This window comes from Lygodium microphyllum, chromosome 27, assembly GCF_053477565.2.
Source record: "Lygodium microphyllum isolate KBCC chromosome 27, Lygodium_microphyllum_v1.1.10, whole genome shotgun sequence".
Taxonomy (NCBI): domain Eukaryota; kingdom Viridiplantae; phylum Streptophyta; class Polypodiopsida; order Schizaeales; family Lygodiaceae; genus Lygodium; species Lygodium microphyllum.
In genome coordinates, this window is record NC_141161.1 from 73804815 (window position 1) to 73825510 (window position 20696).

At 39.5% G+C, this 20696-nt stretch overlaps 1 protein-coding gene across 1 annotated transcript; it reads left to right on the plus strand.

Annotated features, from left to right (window-relative positions):
* The first annotated feature begins 9133 nt into the window (after positions 1-9133).
* Positions 9134-10528, plus strand: LOC148012470 (uncharacterized). Its single transcript, XM_087669317.1, has one exon. The coding sequence runs from the start codon at positions 9159-9161 to the stop codon at positions 10266-10268; it is 1110 nt and encodes a 369-aa protein (XP_087525443.1). The 5' UTR covers positions 9134-9158; the 3' UTR covers positions 10269-10528.
* Positions 10529-20696: the final 10168 nt, after the last annotated feature.

Below are 20696 nucleotides of genomic sequence, written 5' to 3' on the forward strand. Positions count from 1 at the left end.
AATGGTATGGTTGAGCATATGAATAGTACAATTTAGGAGCGAGTTCATAGTATGCTTAGCCAGGTAGGCTTACCACAATATTTCTAGGCTAAGGCGGTTACTACTGCCTTACACTTGATTAATTGATCTCCATGTATTGATCTTGACTATTAGGATGTAGAGGAGATATGGTTTGAAAAACGTCCCTCATATACTTATTTGTTTGTCTTTGGTTATGAGACTTTTTACCATGTACCCAAGGACAAGTGTAATAAGCTAGATCCTAAGTCTAGGAAACACATCCTTCTTGGTTATAGGGATGTAGGTGAGATGGACTATCACCTATGAGATCCATAGGCTCGAAAGATTATTCGTAGCCATAATGTTGTTTTCCATGAGGAGAAAATATATAAGTGGCTAGAGCACGCCATTAAGGTACGTAGGGTGATATTTTAGGAGAAGCCTCTGGCTACTATACAGCCAGCTAGACAACTTGCGATAGTTGATAATGCTCCAATGGCCCATGTCCATAATGCTCCATAGGATGTACAGGCCCCACAAATAGCTTTGAGGTGGGCTACTAGAGATAGACAATAGCTTATCTACGTGGTTTGAGATCTTTATGGAATATGTTATGCACAGAGGTGATAGTCACTCTTCAAAGAGGCCCATGCAGCGAGAGTATGATATGTGGGATTTTGTTCCTTTGCTACCTAGTGGCAAGCATGCTTTGCCATGCAAGTAGATGTACAAGTTGAAAAGTATCCTTGGATATCCGAAGCTGAGATATCAAGCTAGATTGGTTGCTAGGGCTTCAAGCAGGAACATGGTGTGGACTTTGACAAAGTCTTTTCTCATGTTGTAAAGATGACTATCCTACGCTTGGTATTAGCTTTATTTGCTCATCTTGACTTTGATCTTTATCATATGGATGTCAAGATGGCTTTTCTTTATGGGGACTTGCATGATGAGATTTACATGGAGCAATCTAAGGGCTTTGTAGACCCTAGCAAGATAAACCTAGTATATAGATTATGAAAGAGTCTTATAGCCTTAAGTAGTCACTTAGGAAATGGTATCACAAGTTTAATGCCTTTATGCATTCATAAGGATATTCCTGCGTAGTGATATAGATCCATGTTTATACACGAAGAAGGCTTGTGGTGGTAATCTTATGTTTTTTTATCCTTTATGTGGATGATATTTTGACTGCTAGGACTGCTCATGATGAACTGGATGCCTTGAAAGGTTGGCTCAAGAAGATCTTTAAGATAAAGTACATGGGACATGCCTCACATGTTCTTGGGATGCACACTATGTGTGATTGCTCTAATGACTAAGAAATATGTGCAAAAATAGGCACCAAAATGTGCTCGTCATAGAAATATCTTTTGTATAATGATCCATTGCAAATGTAATTTTTGTCAAAAAAATCAAATATGAAGCAATGTAAAATGTGTAGTCCAAAAGGCTCACATTAAAAAATGTTGAAAGGAAAGGGAAGGTCAAACACCTTTTGTCTCATTCCACAAATAAAGGGTCTTTTAGACCTTAGCCAAGATGTATGCAATTCAATTTTATAATATCAAGAAAGGAAAAGGAAGAGGTTTATTGGGTGATTTGAGGAGGTGGGAGGTTGAGGTGGTTACACCCTCTCTCTTACTTTATCTTCTCCTCTCACGCCTCATTTCTTCCTCTCCCATTTTGGCACAACTCTCATCTTTCTTGTTCTTGCTCCTTTCTCTTGTGCTTCATCGCCAACTCTAATGGAGAGTGAGGAAGAGGAAGAGAGTGAGGATGGCTTTAATCTATCTATTTCTTATGTGCCTTCCTCTTATGTGTTTTGGAGCAATGGTTCTTGGTGAGAAGAAGGAGAGTTTTCTTGTAGGTTTTCATGGCCAGCAAGTGTGCTTGTGGCCTCTCTTGGTCGGTTCATAGTTCTCATGGTGTCGTGGCAGGGTGCTCTTCATTTTGTTGCATTGGCCAGAAAAAGAGGTGGCTATGGAGCTTGCAAGAGAAAGGGTTTGCAGTTGCATTTTGGCTATAGAAGGTTTCCATCATTTTAGTCTTTCAAGGCCTAAGAAGATGAGAAGGAGAGATTTGGTGCTATTGTGAATTCATCCTATGATGAAGAAGATGATGGATTATGGCTTGCCCTTGGATTCAATCTGCCTTGAAAGAAGAAAACGTTCTACCACTTCAATCCTCACACCCAACACTCTTTCTATCCACGTCCTCTCACCTTCTTTGCCTTACCTCCTGTGCTACCCCTTCCTTCCAAAACAACACCCGTGTCCATGTAGAACCTACCATACCTCCTGCTAATTTCCCATACTATCACATTCTTGATTACCTCCTTCCTCCCTTAACCTCCTAACATCTTCACATTTCGACTTCCCTATCTCACATTGCAGTAATATCATGTGGAAACTTCATGCAACCCAAGTGTTAGCATGTAGTCTGGCAGCCATTGATCAACTCTTTTGATGATGCTGATTCATCAACGATGCTCCTTATCTTCATTATCCTACACGTGACAAGATCAGCGGCCTATTTTTTCACATGGCGGCAGCTTCAACACACATTATCTTCTCACTTTTCATTCCAGTGGCAACGCGATGAGCAATGTCATCCTTTCCTTCCCTATCCCCATCGGGTTGCAGAGAAAAATCCAAGAAAGGCTTTAGAATTAATAAAGTGAACCTTAATTGTTAATCTTTTAACAAATACTATGATGGTTGTTCATATGCATATCTTCTTTTATCCTTAATTCCCTCCTTCTCCCACTAACACTATCCTCTTCAATACCCAAGGAATTTAGTTTTTTTTTCTTTGTTTCTTGTCTTTAATAAAACTTAGCTCTCTTTTCCTATCTAACATTTTTCAGGTGGAAGAACTCTAATTCAATATCCTTAGTAAGGATGTACTTTGATTCCATATCTTTTTCGGATTTCTAATTGTGCTTCATGTTGTGATTATCTTTCATTCTAACTTGAGTGTGATGTTGCTCTTGTGCTCAAATTATTGAAGAGCCCCATCTTTCGGGTATTTTCTTGTAGTTTTATTTGGCATGTGTTTAAACCTAGGCTTCAAAGACCTAGTTGTGTGTGTATTTTTATGATTATTTCCTTTCCCTATCCAATGACAATTCAAAGATGATGAAGAGAAGAAATGAAGATTGAAGACAAAGATGAAGATGAAGATTTTTCCAAGCTGATCGTGCTTCTTTTTCAAATTTGTTCGAGGGGATGCTTCACATTTAAGCGTGGGAGGAATGATGACTAAGAAATATGTGCAAATATAGACACCAAAATGTGCTCGTCATAGAAACATCTTTTGTATAATGATCCATTGCAAATGTAATTTTTGTCAAAAAAATCAAATATGAAGCAATGTAAAATGTGTAGTCCAAAAGGCTCACATTAAAAAATGTTGAAATGAAAGGGAAGGTCAAACACCTTTTGTCTCATTCCACAAATAAAGGGCCTTTTAGACCTTAGCCAAGATATATGCAATTCAATTTTATAATATCAAGAAAGGAAAAGGAAGAGGTTTGTCAGGTGATTTGGGGAGGTGGGAGGTTGAGGTGGTTACACCTTCTCTCTTTCTTTATCTTCTCCTCTCACGCCTCATTTCTCCCTCTCCCATTTTGGCACAACTCTCATATTTCTTGTTCTTGCTCCTTTCTCTTGTGCTTCATTGCAAAATCTAATGGAGAGTGAGGAAGAGGAAGAGAGTGATGATGGTTTTAATCTATCTATTTCTCGTGTGCCTTCCTCTTGTGTGTTTTGGAGCAATGGTTCTTGGTGAGAAGAAGGAGTGTTTTCTTGCAAGTTTTCATGGCCAGCAAGTGTGCTTACAGCCTCTCTTGGCCAGTTCGTGGTTCTCATGGTGCCGTGGTAGGGTGCTCTTCATGCTCTAAGTGGTTGCTCTACTTGTCATACAAGTACATCCAGAAGGTCCTTGGGTGGTTTCATCTATAGAATGTTAAGCCTATTGGTTTTCATTTACCTTCTCACGTAAAGATTAGTTAGGCTAATTGTCCATAGTCTAATGATGTGAGTAGAAGATCGAGATGGCCAAGATTCCTTATGCATCCATAGTGGACAATTTTGACGTATGCCTATGTGAATCACTATATGTATACCTTCTATATCGCGTGCATTCAAGGCCTATTTATAAATATCCTTATCTATGAATTTTTTCTTAATAAAACATAATCCCTTTCTATTCAATCTATAAGTAATCCCTTTATATAGAACCATTTTGTATGTAAAAAAAGTGTAAACATAGTATTTAAAAAATCCCTTATATTGAACCCACATGATACATACATATATTTATCATTGATCTCATTGAGGATGTATGCCATGATAGCCACTTGCCTTGACATAGCATTTGCAGTGGGAGTTGTGGTATGCTATATGGTTACACTTGGTGACGACATTGGGATGCCATCAAGGGTATCATGAGGAACATTGACTCTAATTATAGGAGTCATAGGATACACTGACTCTGGTTATATAGAACATGTACACAATAGGAAGTTCACCTCTGGCTATGTTTTCACTTTTGTTGGAGGTGTTGTTTCTTGGATGTCCAGGATGTAGAAATGCATGATCCTATCTACTACTATGGAGGTAGAGTATGTTGTAGCCCCACCACTAAGACTTGCAAGGACGCTCTTTGATTAGATTGTGTGGTGGTAGACCTTGGTATTATTGATGTGGTCCCTATATTGCATTTGGATTCTATGAGTGCTATTTCATTGTTGGCCAAGGATCCGATCTTCCATGAAAAGACAAAGCACATTGAGATGCGTTACCACTTTATTCGAGAGGTTGTTGAGGACAAGTCCATTGAGCTTGTAAAGATCTCAATTGACCAAAATTCTACAGATCTGCCCACTAAAAGTTTCTCATCAGAGCGTTTTGCCTTCCTTAGGAGGTTGATGGGCATTGGATGAGATGATGCATTTTCTCATCCTATTGTACCTATGCGTATTTGTACTTTGTCACTTTTTTCTTGTTCTCTACTCACTAGGGGTACATTTGCCTTTAAGTGGGAGGTTGTTGGAGATAAAGGTGCCAGTACCCAGCCGCACGTGTATTAGTTACATTGACAGTATTCGCATACCCGCACACCTATACATTGCAAGTGATGGATGCCCATCACTTTATTCTTTATTTTTCTAGTGACATTTGAATAATAAAGGAAAGGCCGGTCACACATTGTGACTATTGGAGTTCCCATATCTTCTCTCTCTCTCTCTCTCTCTCTCTCTCTCTCTCTCTCTCTCTCTCTCTCTCTCTCTCTCTCTCTCTCTCTCTCTCTCTCTCTTACTCCTTCCACCATAGCTCTTGCTTTTGCTCCATGCTTCCACTTCAAGGCTCACCTCACTTCATTGACCAGTGAACATTGATGTAAGTGGAAGAGCCCTAGTTAAGGGGGTGGAGTGAATGAAGGGGCATATCCCTACTTTTATGAGGGATAATCAACTATTGGGAGTAGAGCTTTTAAGCATTGATTTGCATTCTACCTCATTACTGAAGAGATTGTGGTGTGTTGTGGTTATCAACTCTCCTACAATTGTCATGAGGGATGTTTATTATATTGATCTTTACTCTAAGTTTCCACTTCTTCTTTTTGGTTTCAAATCCTTAAGGTCACTCTAGCCTCCACTCATCCCTAATTATATATTCTCTCCCATTGGGAACAAACATGAATGATTTTTTATTCATAATCATAAGTCTAATATTTGATCCATTATAATTTGGGTTTTTTTTCAAGTCTTTGAAAAAAAGAATGAAATTGAAGTTGAAGTAGAGAATCAAATGTAGTGAAAAGTGACATGGTTAAGCTTTCAACATAGAGAATTATGATAGCATAGGTGCTAATCACATGTGAAAACTTTAAAACTTGGTAGAGGCACTCATCACATGCCAAAAACATAGTTAACATTTTGCCACTTATCCTTATTTTAGTATTAATGCATAATTACTTGTAAGAAATTGAATAAGTTATAACTTTCGGAAGGATTCATTTGATAGTAAATCAATAGGATGTAATTTAAGAGGGATCCATTATTACTCTACTAGCTTAGAGATTAGAAAACTTGAAACACCTACAATCAAGATGTCATCATTTGAGAATATAGCTTTGGATACATGTCCATGTACACATTTGGATACATGTCTAAGAAAAAGCAATAATGCATATCAAAGAATATAGCATGCTTTAGTCTTGAATAAATTACACCTTACTTATCTAATCATGATAGCATATATTATAAAGACTTAAGGTCATACATCATACATGTAACAGATTGTTCAAAACATGGTTTTTTAATTGCGTTTCGATGGTGACAAGTGACAATTACAAGTCATTATAGCTCATTGCAATTCTCATGATCTAGTTACCCTAAATCGTTTGAATATATAGCTGTTGCCTTCTCTTTTCTCACAAGTTCATTTTCAAATTACTAGCATGGGACAATAGATAGATAGATACTTTTAACATATTGCAAAGATACATGCCTCGAAGGCATCCAATTGAAAAAATAATTTGAGGTAGAGCCTAGGTGTGCTTGTTTAGCTTTGATGCATGAGAGGTTTGAAAAGAAAGGAATTATAACTTGTCCTTAAACCTCGATTGGTCGCATTGTGCAAGGGAAAGCAATGAGTGGATGTGGATATGACACAATATGCAAGGAAAACCAAAAGTACATTGAAACCATAGTATGGATTATTTCTAAAGCTAATTTTACGTGAGCATGCAACTCAAACAATGAATATTGTAAGCATGAGAGAAAATGAACATCTCAAAGTTGGTGATGTTGCTAAGTTGATTTCTAATATTGTGGAATGGACTTGCATGTCTAGAGAATCAAGGTAAATTTTCATGAAGAGGCAATCAAGAACTATCCATATGCTTTTGCAATTAGAAGAGCCAAGAATTTGCTCATAAGTCATCTAAGTCATAAACTTAGTAGTGTTATTTTAGACTCATGAATATAGCTAGAGAAGAGATGGGTATTCTTTGCATATGCAAGAAATGATGGTAGAGATACCATCCCTCCTTATGAGGCATTCACATGATGTGTGTTTAGTACGCAGATAGAGACATGAGGTTGTTACCATTAGATCCACAAATCTTAGTTCTTTACACCAAGTCATCTTCATAAGAGCAATATCCTTTAAATTTGGGACTTTATCAAATCTATAGTATGTAGCATCATGTTTGAGGTTCATTATTATCCTAAGGATGGCCACTCCAATTCAATCTAGGTAGTTCACTTCTTGGGGCATGTCTCAAGGTCGAAATTGAAATTGTCCAAGATTAGAACAATTGTATTCAGTACCTTGTACTACTTGAATTGCAAATGTGGTAGCGAGCATGAGTTAAATTGCAAAGGTGCTTAGTGAAATTTCTAACAATAGAAGTAGGACAAATAACAATTCCATTCCCCACTTTCTAAGACTATGGTCCTAGGAAAAGCTAATTTGGAGGAGTGCACCCTCTATACTTTGTGTGATGTTTTGTTCAAACTACCCATTATGAGTAAGGAATATGTGCATGAATATTGTGAATATGTTGCTAGGCTATGCCACTTTTTCCATTATGAGGCTAACAATCGGACTTTGTGAAAGGGATGACTATGTTTGGGATGAAAATTTGATGGGATGCCATCTAATGGAGTGTCATTTATCTAGATTAAGTTTCAAACCATCTAGAAATCTAATTATAGTGCCCGCTAAAAATAACAAACATCACCTTTAACAACCTTGACTAGGTTGAGGATTTGCAACCAGTCCACGATACTTAAATCCATGATTTCAATGATCATAAACCGTAACTGGTCTAGTATGGCCCTATGTTAATAGCTGATATGGTTTGAAACTTGGGACACCCTAGGTAAAGAATAGAAATTGTTTGTAGATCTAATGTGAACATTGAAGGACAATATGCATGTTAGTACAGTCCAGCTTCTTATCATAGGAGTCTAGGTATTCTTTGCACTTGCCTGATTTGGTGATGGGAAAGGGAGCGAGCATGCCTACCTCAAAAGTTGAGCCTTGAGGCGGGTGAGGCGAAAAACGCAATGATGGTGGTATGAAAGAGCGTACACGGAATTTGACCATGTTAATTATTTTTTCTAAACTTTTGTAGGGATGCTAACTCCGATGCAGCTATAGCTAGGGATGATCCCTCCCGCACTCTCGCAAGGTTTGCAGCTGCATGCAGATCTCTCTCTCTCTCTCTCTCTCTCACATAATTATGTCTTTAATACGTATAAAGCAGACATGGGCAATGAGTATCATGCGAATTCGCATGAATTGCATTCTTCTTCCGTCAGTTCGTCATCATCTAACTGCGTTAGGAGCTTAATTACGTAAAAGCCTGTTCTATTAATGATGACTTGATGAAGGAGGCTGGACATAAAGAGCCTGACTCGAGCTTTTATATATCGAAGGCAAAGGATAAGCCGTGCTGCCGTAATATGCCGAACGGGGCTACATGCGGCAGAGGTGGCCAGCAGCTGACAGCTTGTGTGGGGAGTACGACGTCTGTAGGGGGGAGGCAGGAGACCTGCAGGAGGGGTAAGTACTGAGACGAAGGAGAGGAAATAATTATGGTTTAGAGCACCTTCTATAGTTGCCTTTGATATCATGTCGTGTTGTCGTATGTCGATGTTAATTGCGCGATGATAGGCAGGTGGCGAGGCTCATAAATAAGTAGGGGAGAGCGAAGATAGGCATGTGCTGTGTAGGGCTTATAAGTGCGAAGTTGGCTTTGAAAGCATATTGTCGTGTGTCGTATTCTAATTTAATTGTGCGATGATAGACAGGTGCCGCGGTTCATAATGAGGGGAGAGTGACGATAGACATGAGCTGTAGCCTGTAGGGCTTATAAGTGCGATAGTTGGCGTTGAACTCAGGAGGACTCGTAATTGTCGTATACTGATAATGAGTGTGATGATGGGAGTGTGCTGAGGCCCATATTTAGGTTAGTGTTCGACGATTAGTCGTGGGCTAGTGAGGCTCTGGATTTCATATTGTCGTCATGTGGTGGGGTGCTAATTGTTTGGTGGTGGTGGTGTATTATATGCAGGGATGGGCATGCAGGTGCAGTATCGGCAGGCGGAATATGGCGGTGAAGGGGGAGGCGGGGGGGTGGTGATGACGAGGGGGGACATGCAGCGTCTGCTGTGCGAGTACCGGGCGCCAGCGGGCGGGGCCACGCGGTGGAGCCCTACGGCGGAGCAGCTGGCGTGGTTGCAGCGGCTGTTCCACGAGGGCGGCCTGCGGACCCCCACCACCGCTGACATCAGCCGCATCACCGCCCGCCTCCGGGCCTTCGGCCGCATCGAGGGCCGCAACGTCTTCTACTGGTTCCAGAACCAGAAGGCCCGCGAGCGCAAGCGCCGCCAGCTCCTCGGCCTCCACCTCTCCACCACTACCGCCCCACCACGTGCCCGCCAGCCCTCGTCGCCGACCTGCGATGTGGACGCCCTCTCGGACGCCCACGTGCACATCCAACCCTCTCAGCTGCAGCCGCAACAGTCGCTTGCTGCGGTAGCTCACTCCTCTCGTGAGTACCCTTTCACTGCCGCACCTGCAGCCCAGTCTTCTCATAAGACGCCTACATACACGCCTCCTGCAGCTCAAGCTCTGCCATCCCCAGGTTCCCATCCCGTCCACGGCCCCGGCCACCATCGCCATACAGACGACGACACCCACTCTGCCGTCAGCGATATCGTCGACCACAACCAGCTCCATCATCGCCACGACTGCCATCCCGAACTTCATCATCGCTATGACAACCGCCATCGTCTCCATGATACCGATGTCGATGAAGTCAACAGTAACTCCACCTCAGCCGCTGCCGCCAACTCTCTCTTTGATTCATTCCCCGCACTCCCTCCATCGCCATCCGCGTCATTCTTATCCCCATCGCAGCCTCTCCAAGGTCAGCCCCGCTTTCGTACGCTGTCTCCCTTGACCAGCTCGCCGTCTGTCTCCTGCATCCAGCATACTATCGACTCGGCAAATACCGATCATCGCACACTAACCCGGCAGCCTCTCCTTCTGTTCCCCCTCTCGCCTGAAAGGATCGCAGCCACGTCCTCCAACCTATGTACAACCCCAAATTTTACTGCAGCTCCCCCTTCATCCACTGCATCTCAACTTCGACCTAGCTTGTCACGAAGCGTCTCCTCATCATTACATCCCCAGCTCACTTATATTGAGCACAGCCTCGATTTGTCCTTGTCCATGAGTCATCACTAAGAAAGTGGCCCTGACTCAGCAAATTTGGAAGGGGCTGCTCACCTTGTTACGCTTTCCAAGCTCTGAGGGAAAACAACCATTGGTTACATTTTCACAGGTAAGAGCCTTCCGAGAAGCTTATATTTGTCAAGAAGCCTGCATGCGTTTGCTATTACCAGTAGAGCCACGTGCAGAATATCATACTCCATTCAAAGTGACATAAATTTTGTCCAAATTGTTAGTAATTTTTTCATTTGGCTAACGTCCAAAGCTGGTCTTTTTGACCCCTTACATTTGAAGTACTTGACCATTGCTTTATGTGATGTATTCTGATATCTTGAAAGCAAGATAATCCTTGAAGGTGACAGGAAGCAGCAAGGTTTTCCTCCTAAAGCTCAAAATTATTTATGCTGATCTTTAATTAATTGATCATGAAGAGAAATAGTAACAAATACACGTTTAGGGCATAACAAGATTATAGCCTATTAATGATCACTAGAATGGGTATACATGTCTCCTATACAATGTCTCTTGCATTTAGTGTATAATTCCCAGTAGTAAAATGCTTTGATCTTATGCTACTTGGTGAACTCTTCAATATTGTCATAGTTAAAGGTGAAACTAATCCACATCTCTATCTAAAGAGATGTCTAAGCAGAGAGATCTAATGGTACATCTTGCAATGCTTTCAACATGATGCTTCCAACCATTCAAGCTAATTTATATTCTTCAAAGTATAACCAAAATTTCTTTGGTATCTTGTTGTACTCACACCTTTCCAAAGTGTTGATACCAAAGGATACACTACATATGTCATTTTATATGGGGCCCTCTATATTACCCAAAACTAAGCCATGTTTTACATGCATATTCTATAAGCAAGGTTCCCTAATTATCACTTTGCATGAAGGAAAAATCTAAATTTAATAGGAATTTTGTTATGAGATCCATCTTCTAAAAATTACAAACAAACATTTTCTTTATGGCATAGATTGCATACCCCAATACATGTAGGAGTCCTTTATGGACAAAGATTAAATGTTTTTGGCCTATATACAACGTCCAATCCTTACCTATACCTACATCCAACCCCTAATCTCTTCATACGTACACATTGATGTCTTACATATATCCCTTTTTAGTTGTTGGTTTCTTTCTTAGCGGATACGGTCTATGAACATCCAAGATATTTTGGGAACCTTGTTAACATGCCAATTTGCTCAAGTAAGTACCTTTTAAAAAAGAATGTGGCTTTCCTTGTGTGGTCCACAAGCTTAGATGGATATTAATTCTATAACTGTACAGTTGAGGATCTTGGGATGCTCACAAACTCAAGTATTTTGAAATTCAATTATCTATAGAAAAATTTCCACTATCCAAATAGCATCTTAGAATGAGTTTTTCACCCCTTAAACATGTTGGAAATACTTTTGAATTCAAATGAGACTTTTGATTTTGTATAACATAGATACATATCATATGGCTTATATAGCATGAATGCCTTGGAATGTATGCAAATAACTTTTCCATGAAGAGATGGAAGTCTCACATTTATATGAACTATTATTTTATTTGATGTGCCTTTAATTTTATATTTATATATCTTATGATTCATTCAGAGCTTGGTAGAAAAATATTTATAAATGTATATCTATGGATTTCAACAACATACACACAAACAAAAAGCTGGTCACCAATGTTGTAGCATAGATTACATTGCGGATCTAAGAGAAGAAAGATTGGGCCTATAGTAAGTCTATAATATTGTTGGTCATGTGGATCTCTTATGTCACTTAATCTATTAGATGGCATCCATATTCTCCATATAAGTACCACGTTCATTTTTGTCTCAAAATACATTAAATACCAACATGAGATCAATCTCTTCCACTTAGCAAAACACTCTTTATCTAGGGGATGTTTAATCCTCCTATCTTTTCACCATAAGAACTCCCAATTAAGTGGAAAAGGATAAGCAAGTAGATTTGCATTTAACCTACAAATGGGAATGCCCATTTGATAATCTCCATTATGTGTCTAAATAGAATAATAGCTTATAAATTGTTCTAAGATCAACAACAACCTAGAGAGTTCTAACACTAATGGTGAACTTAGTTGTATACCTCATATTCTAGCTCTCATACTTCCCTAAACAAGGTATTTGGATGCAATCTATCCCACTATCTTTAGAGACCAATCCTTTAGGACTCTGAAAGGTCTAACATTTATCCCATTCACTAGAGCAACATTGAACAGTGTGGTTTCCATTGGTGGGTTTCCCCAAGCTTGTAGGACTGCATAGCTAAGCACACTAATCCTTGGTCATATGTCTATTATCCCCTTCTACATAGTATCTCCTAGGGCAATGAAACATGAGATTGTTGCATGCATCTCAATGCCTTTCCAAAAGGCATCACTTGTGGGGTACTTAGACATTGGATTTAGCATTAGGCTTGGTATGTGTGTCATGGCATTGTGATCCAAGAAGTCTTGCAATTTATGTTCATTACTTTGTTCTACCCATTGCTTTAATTCTTTCCATAGTGCAAGGTTTTGTCTAAGTAATTCTCCAAGTGACCATGTCACCAGAGTTGATATTAGTGTGGCTAGCAATTTGCCATCTAGGCTTTCCCTCCTCGACTTTGTGGGCTTCTTGCTAACACTCTTGAGCCATTTTCCTATTCATGGCATCCTCATTCTGTATATGCAATTGTTCATGTGTTAATGTTGCCTCTCCTACTCTTAGGTATGTGGGAGAGACTAGTGTGCTCATTCTTGAGAGTTCATTGATCCCATCCTCAATGATAGGTTCAACATCTCACAAGTGAGTTTGCGCTTCTTTTATCCATTCCTTGATCTTATCCACCACTAACAATAGTTGCTAGTTGGGATTAGGATACTCTCCAATCTTTGTGCTTCCATTCTCCCTTAGCTTAGGAGTGGATGCTTTTGCTTCTACATCAGTCACATGTTTTCCTTTTGTTAGCGTGGTCTCACTCTTGGTCATGAGTGTTATTTTTGCCTCGGTCCTCCTTTTCCTCCTTCAACTCTTCTTCCCTATAGAGGATATATCCAAGCTGCTAGATCCAGGTAATGAGATACCCAGCCTGCTTTGTTTGAGCTCGTGTCATGACATTTATGGAGATAGGTGTGGCATCATTGTTAGGTGACTTGACACAAAATATTCTGAACCACATAAATGGTACAATCGTGAACTAGTGGAGGGTTTCCACCTAGGACAATCGGTAAAAGAGTGTGTGACTCTGCATTTCAGACACCAAAAGTTGGCCTTCTCTCTATTTGCTTACTACTTTTTGAGGCAGCGAGATGAGATAGGCCACACATCCAACATGCTATGAGCTCATGGTTTTGAGCTCCTCCTAGGCCTCTACCTCTTCCTCTACCTCACCAACATAGGCCTATAGTCCATCAATATGGGATTACCTCTTTGTCATAAGAGGCATAAGGGTTCACGTATGAGTCTTCCTTCAATGGGTCCTCCACAAAGTACAATAGAGCATTGCTTGGTGGATGGGTCATGATAGGTCCTGGTAGTCTAGGGACTCCCATTGGATTGGTGTCTACCCTCGAAGTGGCTGGCTTTAAATTGTTAGTTGCGAGTAGAGCCAAAGAGACTCCCCTTTTAAAGTATGGCTACCTAATTATTGGATAGTACTATGGGGCTGAGTGTAAGGTTCCTGGTAAGGCAACCATCTTGGCAATCAGCAATGCATGGTGCCATGCTCGAATCTTCCACTATTGGCACAAGGCCACGAACTGGGATCGAAACATTTAGATAGCAGGTGATTGCCTCCATATCATACACACAATGCACATAAGGTCGTACTAGCCTTTGTAATATTTACTCTTATAGTCTAGTTAGCTTTGATTTTAGATTAGATATAGCTTGGGTCTGGTCAACACTCTTTCCTTTTTCTTGTTTGTTAGGGGCTGCTCATTCGCTAATTGCGACACTTCTCTCGTTGTTTTTAGATGTATTGCTTCCTTGCTGCATAGCTCAAGAGCTTCTCTCCCTGGGTAAGTCATCCACCCATATGGCCTCCTCAAAGACTCTTGCAAAAGCACATCCCTTTTGTGATTCGAGTTGCTTGCTAGGGCCTTATAGAATTCTTGTTAATGAATACAGATCCTATTAATGAATATGGTAGAGAATACTCTCTCATTAGGTTGCTCAACTGTAAATATCCTCTTGTAGAGACTTCTCACATATGTGACATAGTTATGTATATCCTTCTTTTCTTTTTTGCTTACATTCATCAATTTAACAATGAGGTTATCAGAGTATCCAGTCTCTCTGAGAATCTCTTGATAAAGAGATCCTTCAATTGGGTGAAGCTATTGCATTTGGCATTGTCTAAACTGGTAAACGAAGTCGCCATCCCTTGTCTCCCAAACAAAGATTGAATGCTTGTGCTCATTAAGCATGGTCCATGAGATTGTTAGCCTCACACACCTTCTCAAATTTCTCGACAAAGCTATAGGGATCATTGTCTGCTTAGTATTATTGAGTTGCTTTGCAGATATCGATAGTATTTGGGGTGACGCCTAGCTCAGCTAGCAATGATGCCACTAAGGCTGCCCCATTTTGCTCAGTGCCGGTATTGTCTAGCAATCTTTTTATAAGTAGTTCACTCACTGTAAGGTTGGCCTCTAAGGCTCTCTCCCTTCTATCAGCATTGCCTCCCATTTTGTTCCTACCTAAGATGGCTAGGATCCTATGAGCCTCATGGAGCTTCTCTCTTGGCGCAACCTCTAGGCCCTTTGCTCCTAGCTATAACTCGCAACACGCTATAGTGTTATCCTTTCCAATCTCCTCTCCTCCTCAAGGTTGGCTAGGCGGCTATGATATTGGCTGATGGTCTTCCATGATACGCTATCCGTGTTTGCTTGTTGTACTATGTGACAAGTCATTTGATGCCATTTGAGTATTCTACCACATTAAGATTAAGATCAAGATCAAGGTGGTTCTCATTTGAGCTGGTGTATTTTCCACGGTGGTTGTCTCTTGACCCATTAGTGCTTCTGTAAGGTCAAGTAGGCTAGCTACAGATATATCCCTAATCTTGGCTAGTTTCTCCTTCCCTCGAGTAATCTGATGGTCTTGTCTTCTCTAGGTCTTTTTTTTTTGTATCTTGGGTCACTCATCTAATTCCCAAGGTTGTGCTCCTACTGGTGGGATCATTTTAAGCTTAATCCCCTTAGTGTGTTTCTTGTTAATCCAACAAGTTGCAAATATATAACACTTATATGCTAATAGTGCGACTCAATGTGAGGTATGCAAAATCAAGCTTTCTAGCTTCTTGCATATGTGCTTTCTACAATGCAGAGTGTAACCTTTGATAAATCCAACTATATCCAATCATTTTCATGCCATTGCAGATCTTTCGAGTGAGTTTTGAATACTTCTAGCAATCGACTTTGGATCCTTCATGGGTTGTTACAAGTGGTCTCAGTCAATTGGGTCAACTTAGGTCTCTATCCAGGATAGCAGTCAACTTTGGATCCTTCATGGATTGTTACAAGTGGTCTAGCTGGTACTCAGCCAACTGGTGCTCAACCAACTGGGTCAAATTAGGTTTCTATCTAGGGTAGCAATCAACTTTGGATCCTTCATGGGTTGTTAGAAGTGGTCTAACTGGTGCTCATCCAACTGGGTCAACTTAGGTCTCTATCTAGGGTGGCAATGGATGATCAGTTATTTTAGTCACTCCTAGACTGCTAGGTCAAGGTTTTTGAGTGCAAACAACTTTATGGTCTCACTACTAAACTGGATTCCAATATTATTGGTGGATATCTGGTAGTAGGCCCTAACACGTCTCAAAGTGGTAGAAAACAATCAAAAATAGGATTCTAGACAACTTGTCCGAGTCCCAAACTCAACCATTCGAGTCCCAGATTCGAATGTCTCAATGGTTTCTAAAGGTAAGTGGTTATCTAAGTGGTTAGACTTGAACTCAGATGAGGAGTACCCATCCAAGCGTCCAAGTGACCTTCCGATGCCTGAGATTTGGTCATTCCAGGTTGAGATTTGATCATTCGAGGTCCAAATTTGATCCCAATCATCTGAGTGGTCAGACTCGGACATCCATCTTCTTTGATTGGTCCAAATTTGATCCGAATCATCCAAGTGGTCAGACTTGGATGTCCAACTCCTGTCCAAGTCAGACATCCAAGTGGCACGACAACACGTCGAATGGCACAAATATTCACTTTAATGACTTGATGATCAATATCCAATGCACCTAGGGTTCTAAAGCAATGCAAAAATCACCAAATAGGACTCACAGTATACCTAGAAGGCCTAAATGTGTCAATGCCAAATATTGCTAGTATTATTGCATCTGAACTTGTCACTCCCTATCTCTCTCTCAATAGCTCTATCTCAATCTGACAATGTGCAAATGAGCTCTCTTCCCCTTTTTCACCTTTTGTGTTCTCTCCTTACACTCTGTTTTCCTTCCTAAATATAAAAAATATTTGTCCTTTCTTCCTATGTTCCCATGTTTTCTAGTTATATAGAGAATTATCTTTTTTCTTTTTTTCCAAACCTTAATGTCTCAAATCTTATTAAAATACATTTCTCCTACTCTAATCAATGCATAAAGAGCTTTCTAAACCTAAACTAATCCACAAGAGAGATTGAATGGCCTCGACTCCCTCGCTTCCTATCTAAAACCAAGTGTCATTTTGAAGATGAACTCTTACTTCATCATTGGATTTAGAGTGCTCAAGCACTCAAGCTTGAATCCATTGGTCCCAGTAGCAATGGAACAAAAATGTCATTGCTCTCGTGAGTAAACCACCAAGACCCATGGACCGCTTATTGCTTCAAGCGTATCAAACCAAGAGCTATGGCTACCTCTCACATAGCCATGTGCACTCTTCCACACACCAATGTAGTGAGCTTACCTTTGAATCTAATCAAGTACCTCCCCCCAAGAATCTACCAATAGCTCCACAATTCAAGATGCACCCTCAAGTAAGCTCCGAGCTTCAATCTCCATAGCCATGCACATAAGAAAGGGGAAGAGATGATGATGATGATAAATAGAGGAGAAGAAGGGCTTCTCCATAGTTCCTTACTCTCTCCCTCTCTTACACTCCCTCTCTCCCTCTCTAATGCACAAGAAGGAAGCAACAGTAAGAAGCAAGAAGAGAACAAGTTTGGCCACACACAAGAATGATATTTTTCATTCATTTCTTGACTTTTATACATGCCCTTAACCCCTTCTTGGGCCATCCCCTTTTTGGTCCGGCCTTTATTTACTCCTCTACTCTCTTTTCTTCTCCTTTCTATTAGCATAGGCCTCAACCCATACCTCTCATTCTTTCAAATTGGTGTCTTCAATGTAAAATTATTCTCAAAGTGTCTTTCAATTCACTAACATAGGCTTTTAATTCATGTATTGTGACCTATACAAATTACTAGCTCCATGCAAGTTGAGGCACCCCAATGAACTCCATCTTTTGAGCATACATATGAAAATATATAGATACATTTCTACCATTAAATAACTTCATCTCACGTTGTACTACCATGTAGAGCATTCATCAAAATATTTTTTGTTTGAGAAAAAGCCTACATCACCTGTTGTTGTTGTTGTACTTGCATAATCATGTTCATTTTCTGCACTAATTGCTACAAAACATCACTAGACATTATGCTTGAAGGTTCTCTTATCCTATCTTTGTTATTATTGTGTGCTTCCTTTTACATTTAAGACTTTTTTCAGCACTTCATGACCTCTGAATTGTTTTTAGTGCACCTTTATCCTCTTGCCTTTTTTCCATCTTGGTATTCCAAGGGTGTAACAATGTGTGTACAGTAAGAAAATAAAAAACCTAAAAAAACCAACATGAAAAGGGAGGGAAAATGCCCTTACCTTGATTTTTTTTCTTTTTTTATTTGTTATAAGTACCTTTTTTTCCTAGGATGTTAAACAAAAGGGAAAGTTTGAGATGTAGGTGATTTTTATTATTGGTATGAACAACATTATGCATGTTGTTAACTACATCAATTGATGTATCGATGTGTTTATTGATGCAAATACTAAACAATAAATGATTATGTGTATTTCTCCTATGCCACATTCGACTCTAATATCGGTTAACTCTTCATTTTTTGCAATGGCAAGAACTCGAAGATTTCTTTAAATGTAGAATTCTTCAAAACAAGGGGAGCCTTTGGAAAAATTCACTTTTCATATGGAAGGATTGATGGCACATCTAGCTTTAGTCTAAACACCTATAAGTCATGAAGAGGCCATAACCATTTTACTCAAATTGGTCTAGAAAATTTATCGCACCCTTGTCACCAAGGCTTGAATAATGCTCTAGACCTCCCACTTGATGGGGTTGTTGAATCATATTTAGATTTAGAGAAGACAAAAGCAAGTGCAAACCCTTTACATGAGCAACTATAGACAAATCCCTATTAGTCCAATAACCAAGTTGTTTCTATCACCATAAAAGAGGACACATTTGAGCAATTGCTGGAAAAAGTATTGTCATAGCATGAAGTGCAATAAACGTAAAGAGATTGGACATATCACAGGTAAACCTCCAAGTACTACTAAAAGAAAAGAAGTTAACTTTGTTCAAACTTTTGACTCCATTAGAAATATGTGTACATCCACTTGAGGAATTCGCTATATATATATATATATATATGTAGATATAGATATATATATCCTTTATATTATCTACATTCAAAGCCTATTTATAAATGGTCTTACATGTGAGTTTTTCTTAAAGAAATCAAAATCTTTTTCTAGTATTCATTTTGTAAGTAACCCCTTTACATGTGGCACCCTTCTATACATAAAGAATGTACAAAGATGATAATTGAAAAATCCTTTATGTTAATTCCATATGTGATATGCACATATATTTATGAGTGACTCCCCCAAGTTCATCCATATCTCCAAAATCATTCTCTTATACTTGTTGTTAGCAAGGATATCACTTGTACTTCTAAGAAACTACTAAGCAAGAAGATCATTCTTGTGTATTGTGCCATTGTCTATCCTCTTCCTTGCTCATGCTCGACTAATGAAGCTTAAAGTGTGCTCTTACCCTCTCTTGTTTGTTCCAACACTTTTAAATAACTCAACCATCTCATGTTAGTGGAAAATTTATTAAGGAGATCCACTACTTAAATTCTCACTCATTAGGATTCTGCCCCTAGACTATCACTTTTTAGGATTAGCAGTTTATCTTTTAATTTAAAATATTATTTGATACTCTCCATCCCTTGTCGAATGATCCCCCATCGCTTGGGAGAGGACCCCCATCTCTTGATACTTTTTTTGGTATTTTTTGTACTATTTGATACTTTTTGATATTTTTTAATATCAAATATTGTTTGGTATTCCCCATCCCTTGGTTGAGGTCTCCCCATCTCTTAGTGGTGATCCTCGTGAATATTTTCGAAGGGTCTCCATTTCTTTGCAAAGGATCCCCCATCACTTTGGTACTTTCTTATATTTTTTATATTTTTTTATCCTTTTTATTTTTGAATATCAAATATTGATTAATACTCCATAATGCTATTTTTATTCTATGCATTACATTGCATTTTTGCACCCAATTATTTCCATATTTTGATACCCTCTAAAAAAATTTGGTTTTTTTTTTAAATATGAGGATCAAACTAAGAATAATATGCCAAAATGTTTCAAAATATATAAATTTGTTTCAATAAAAATATACCAAAAGTACCAAAATATTATAAAATGATCCAAAATTTAAGCTCTCTTTCTTTTGTTGGAGAGATGCCCTCGCTCATGTAACCTGCTCAACATCTGCATGTAGCTTGTCAAATCCCTCTCAGTAATATATTGCAAATAAAAAATATAATCTAGTTCAAAAGGTCCTGGCTTAAAAATGTTATCCTTCTCAGTGCACATGTTCCTTGCACCCTGTGTGTGCAATCTATCTTTCTATTTGACCCATGCAAGCTACCCTAAAATATGCCATTTTCCCTCCTCCAGTTGTCCAACTTTTTCTCTAGCCCTCTAGGCTTGCTTTTGCACATGTATAGCACAGTTGCTCCAAAATTAACTTGTGCAATCTTATGCATGGAAGGATATTATTTTGTAGCACTACACCTCTTAAATGCATAGCACATGGAAAAATTTGCCATGATCTCCCCATACAATAGATGGATTGATAAACCTTGTGGAAGAGCAGTGTAACATGTCCACCTATTCTCTTCAGGACACTCTTAGCAGTCTATCGGAAAGGAGATCTAGAAAGCTCCGCCTGGCACTCCCATGGAATGTTATGGGGTTTGCGATCCAGGACTTTCCATGTCTGCCACGTAGCGGAAGTATTCTGGCCATTCCCATTTGGGACCGACCTGAATCATGGTTTTCCCTAATGGTCATTTCCTAAATGGCAACTAGCGTCGAACCCGAGCAAACTACT

Bases quoted from the DNA above. Each gene is read 5' to 3' on its own strand.
- LOC148012470 (XM_087669317.1), top strand. From the start codon at position 9,159: ATGACGAGGGGGGACATGCAGCGTCTGCTGTGCGAGTACCGGGCGCCA.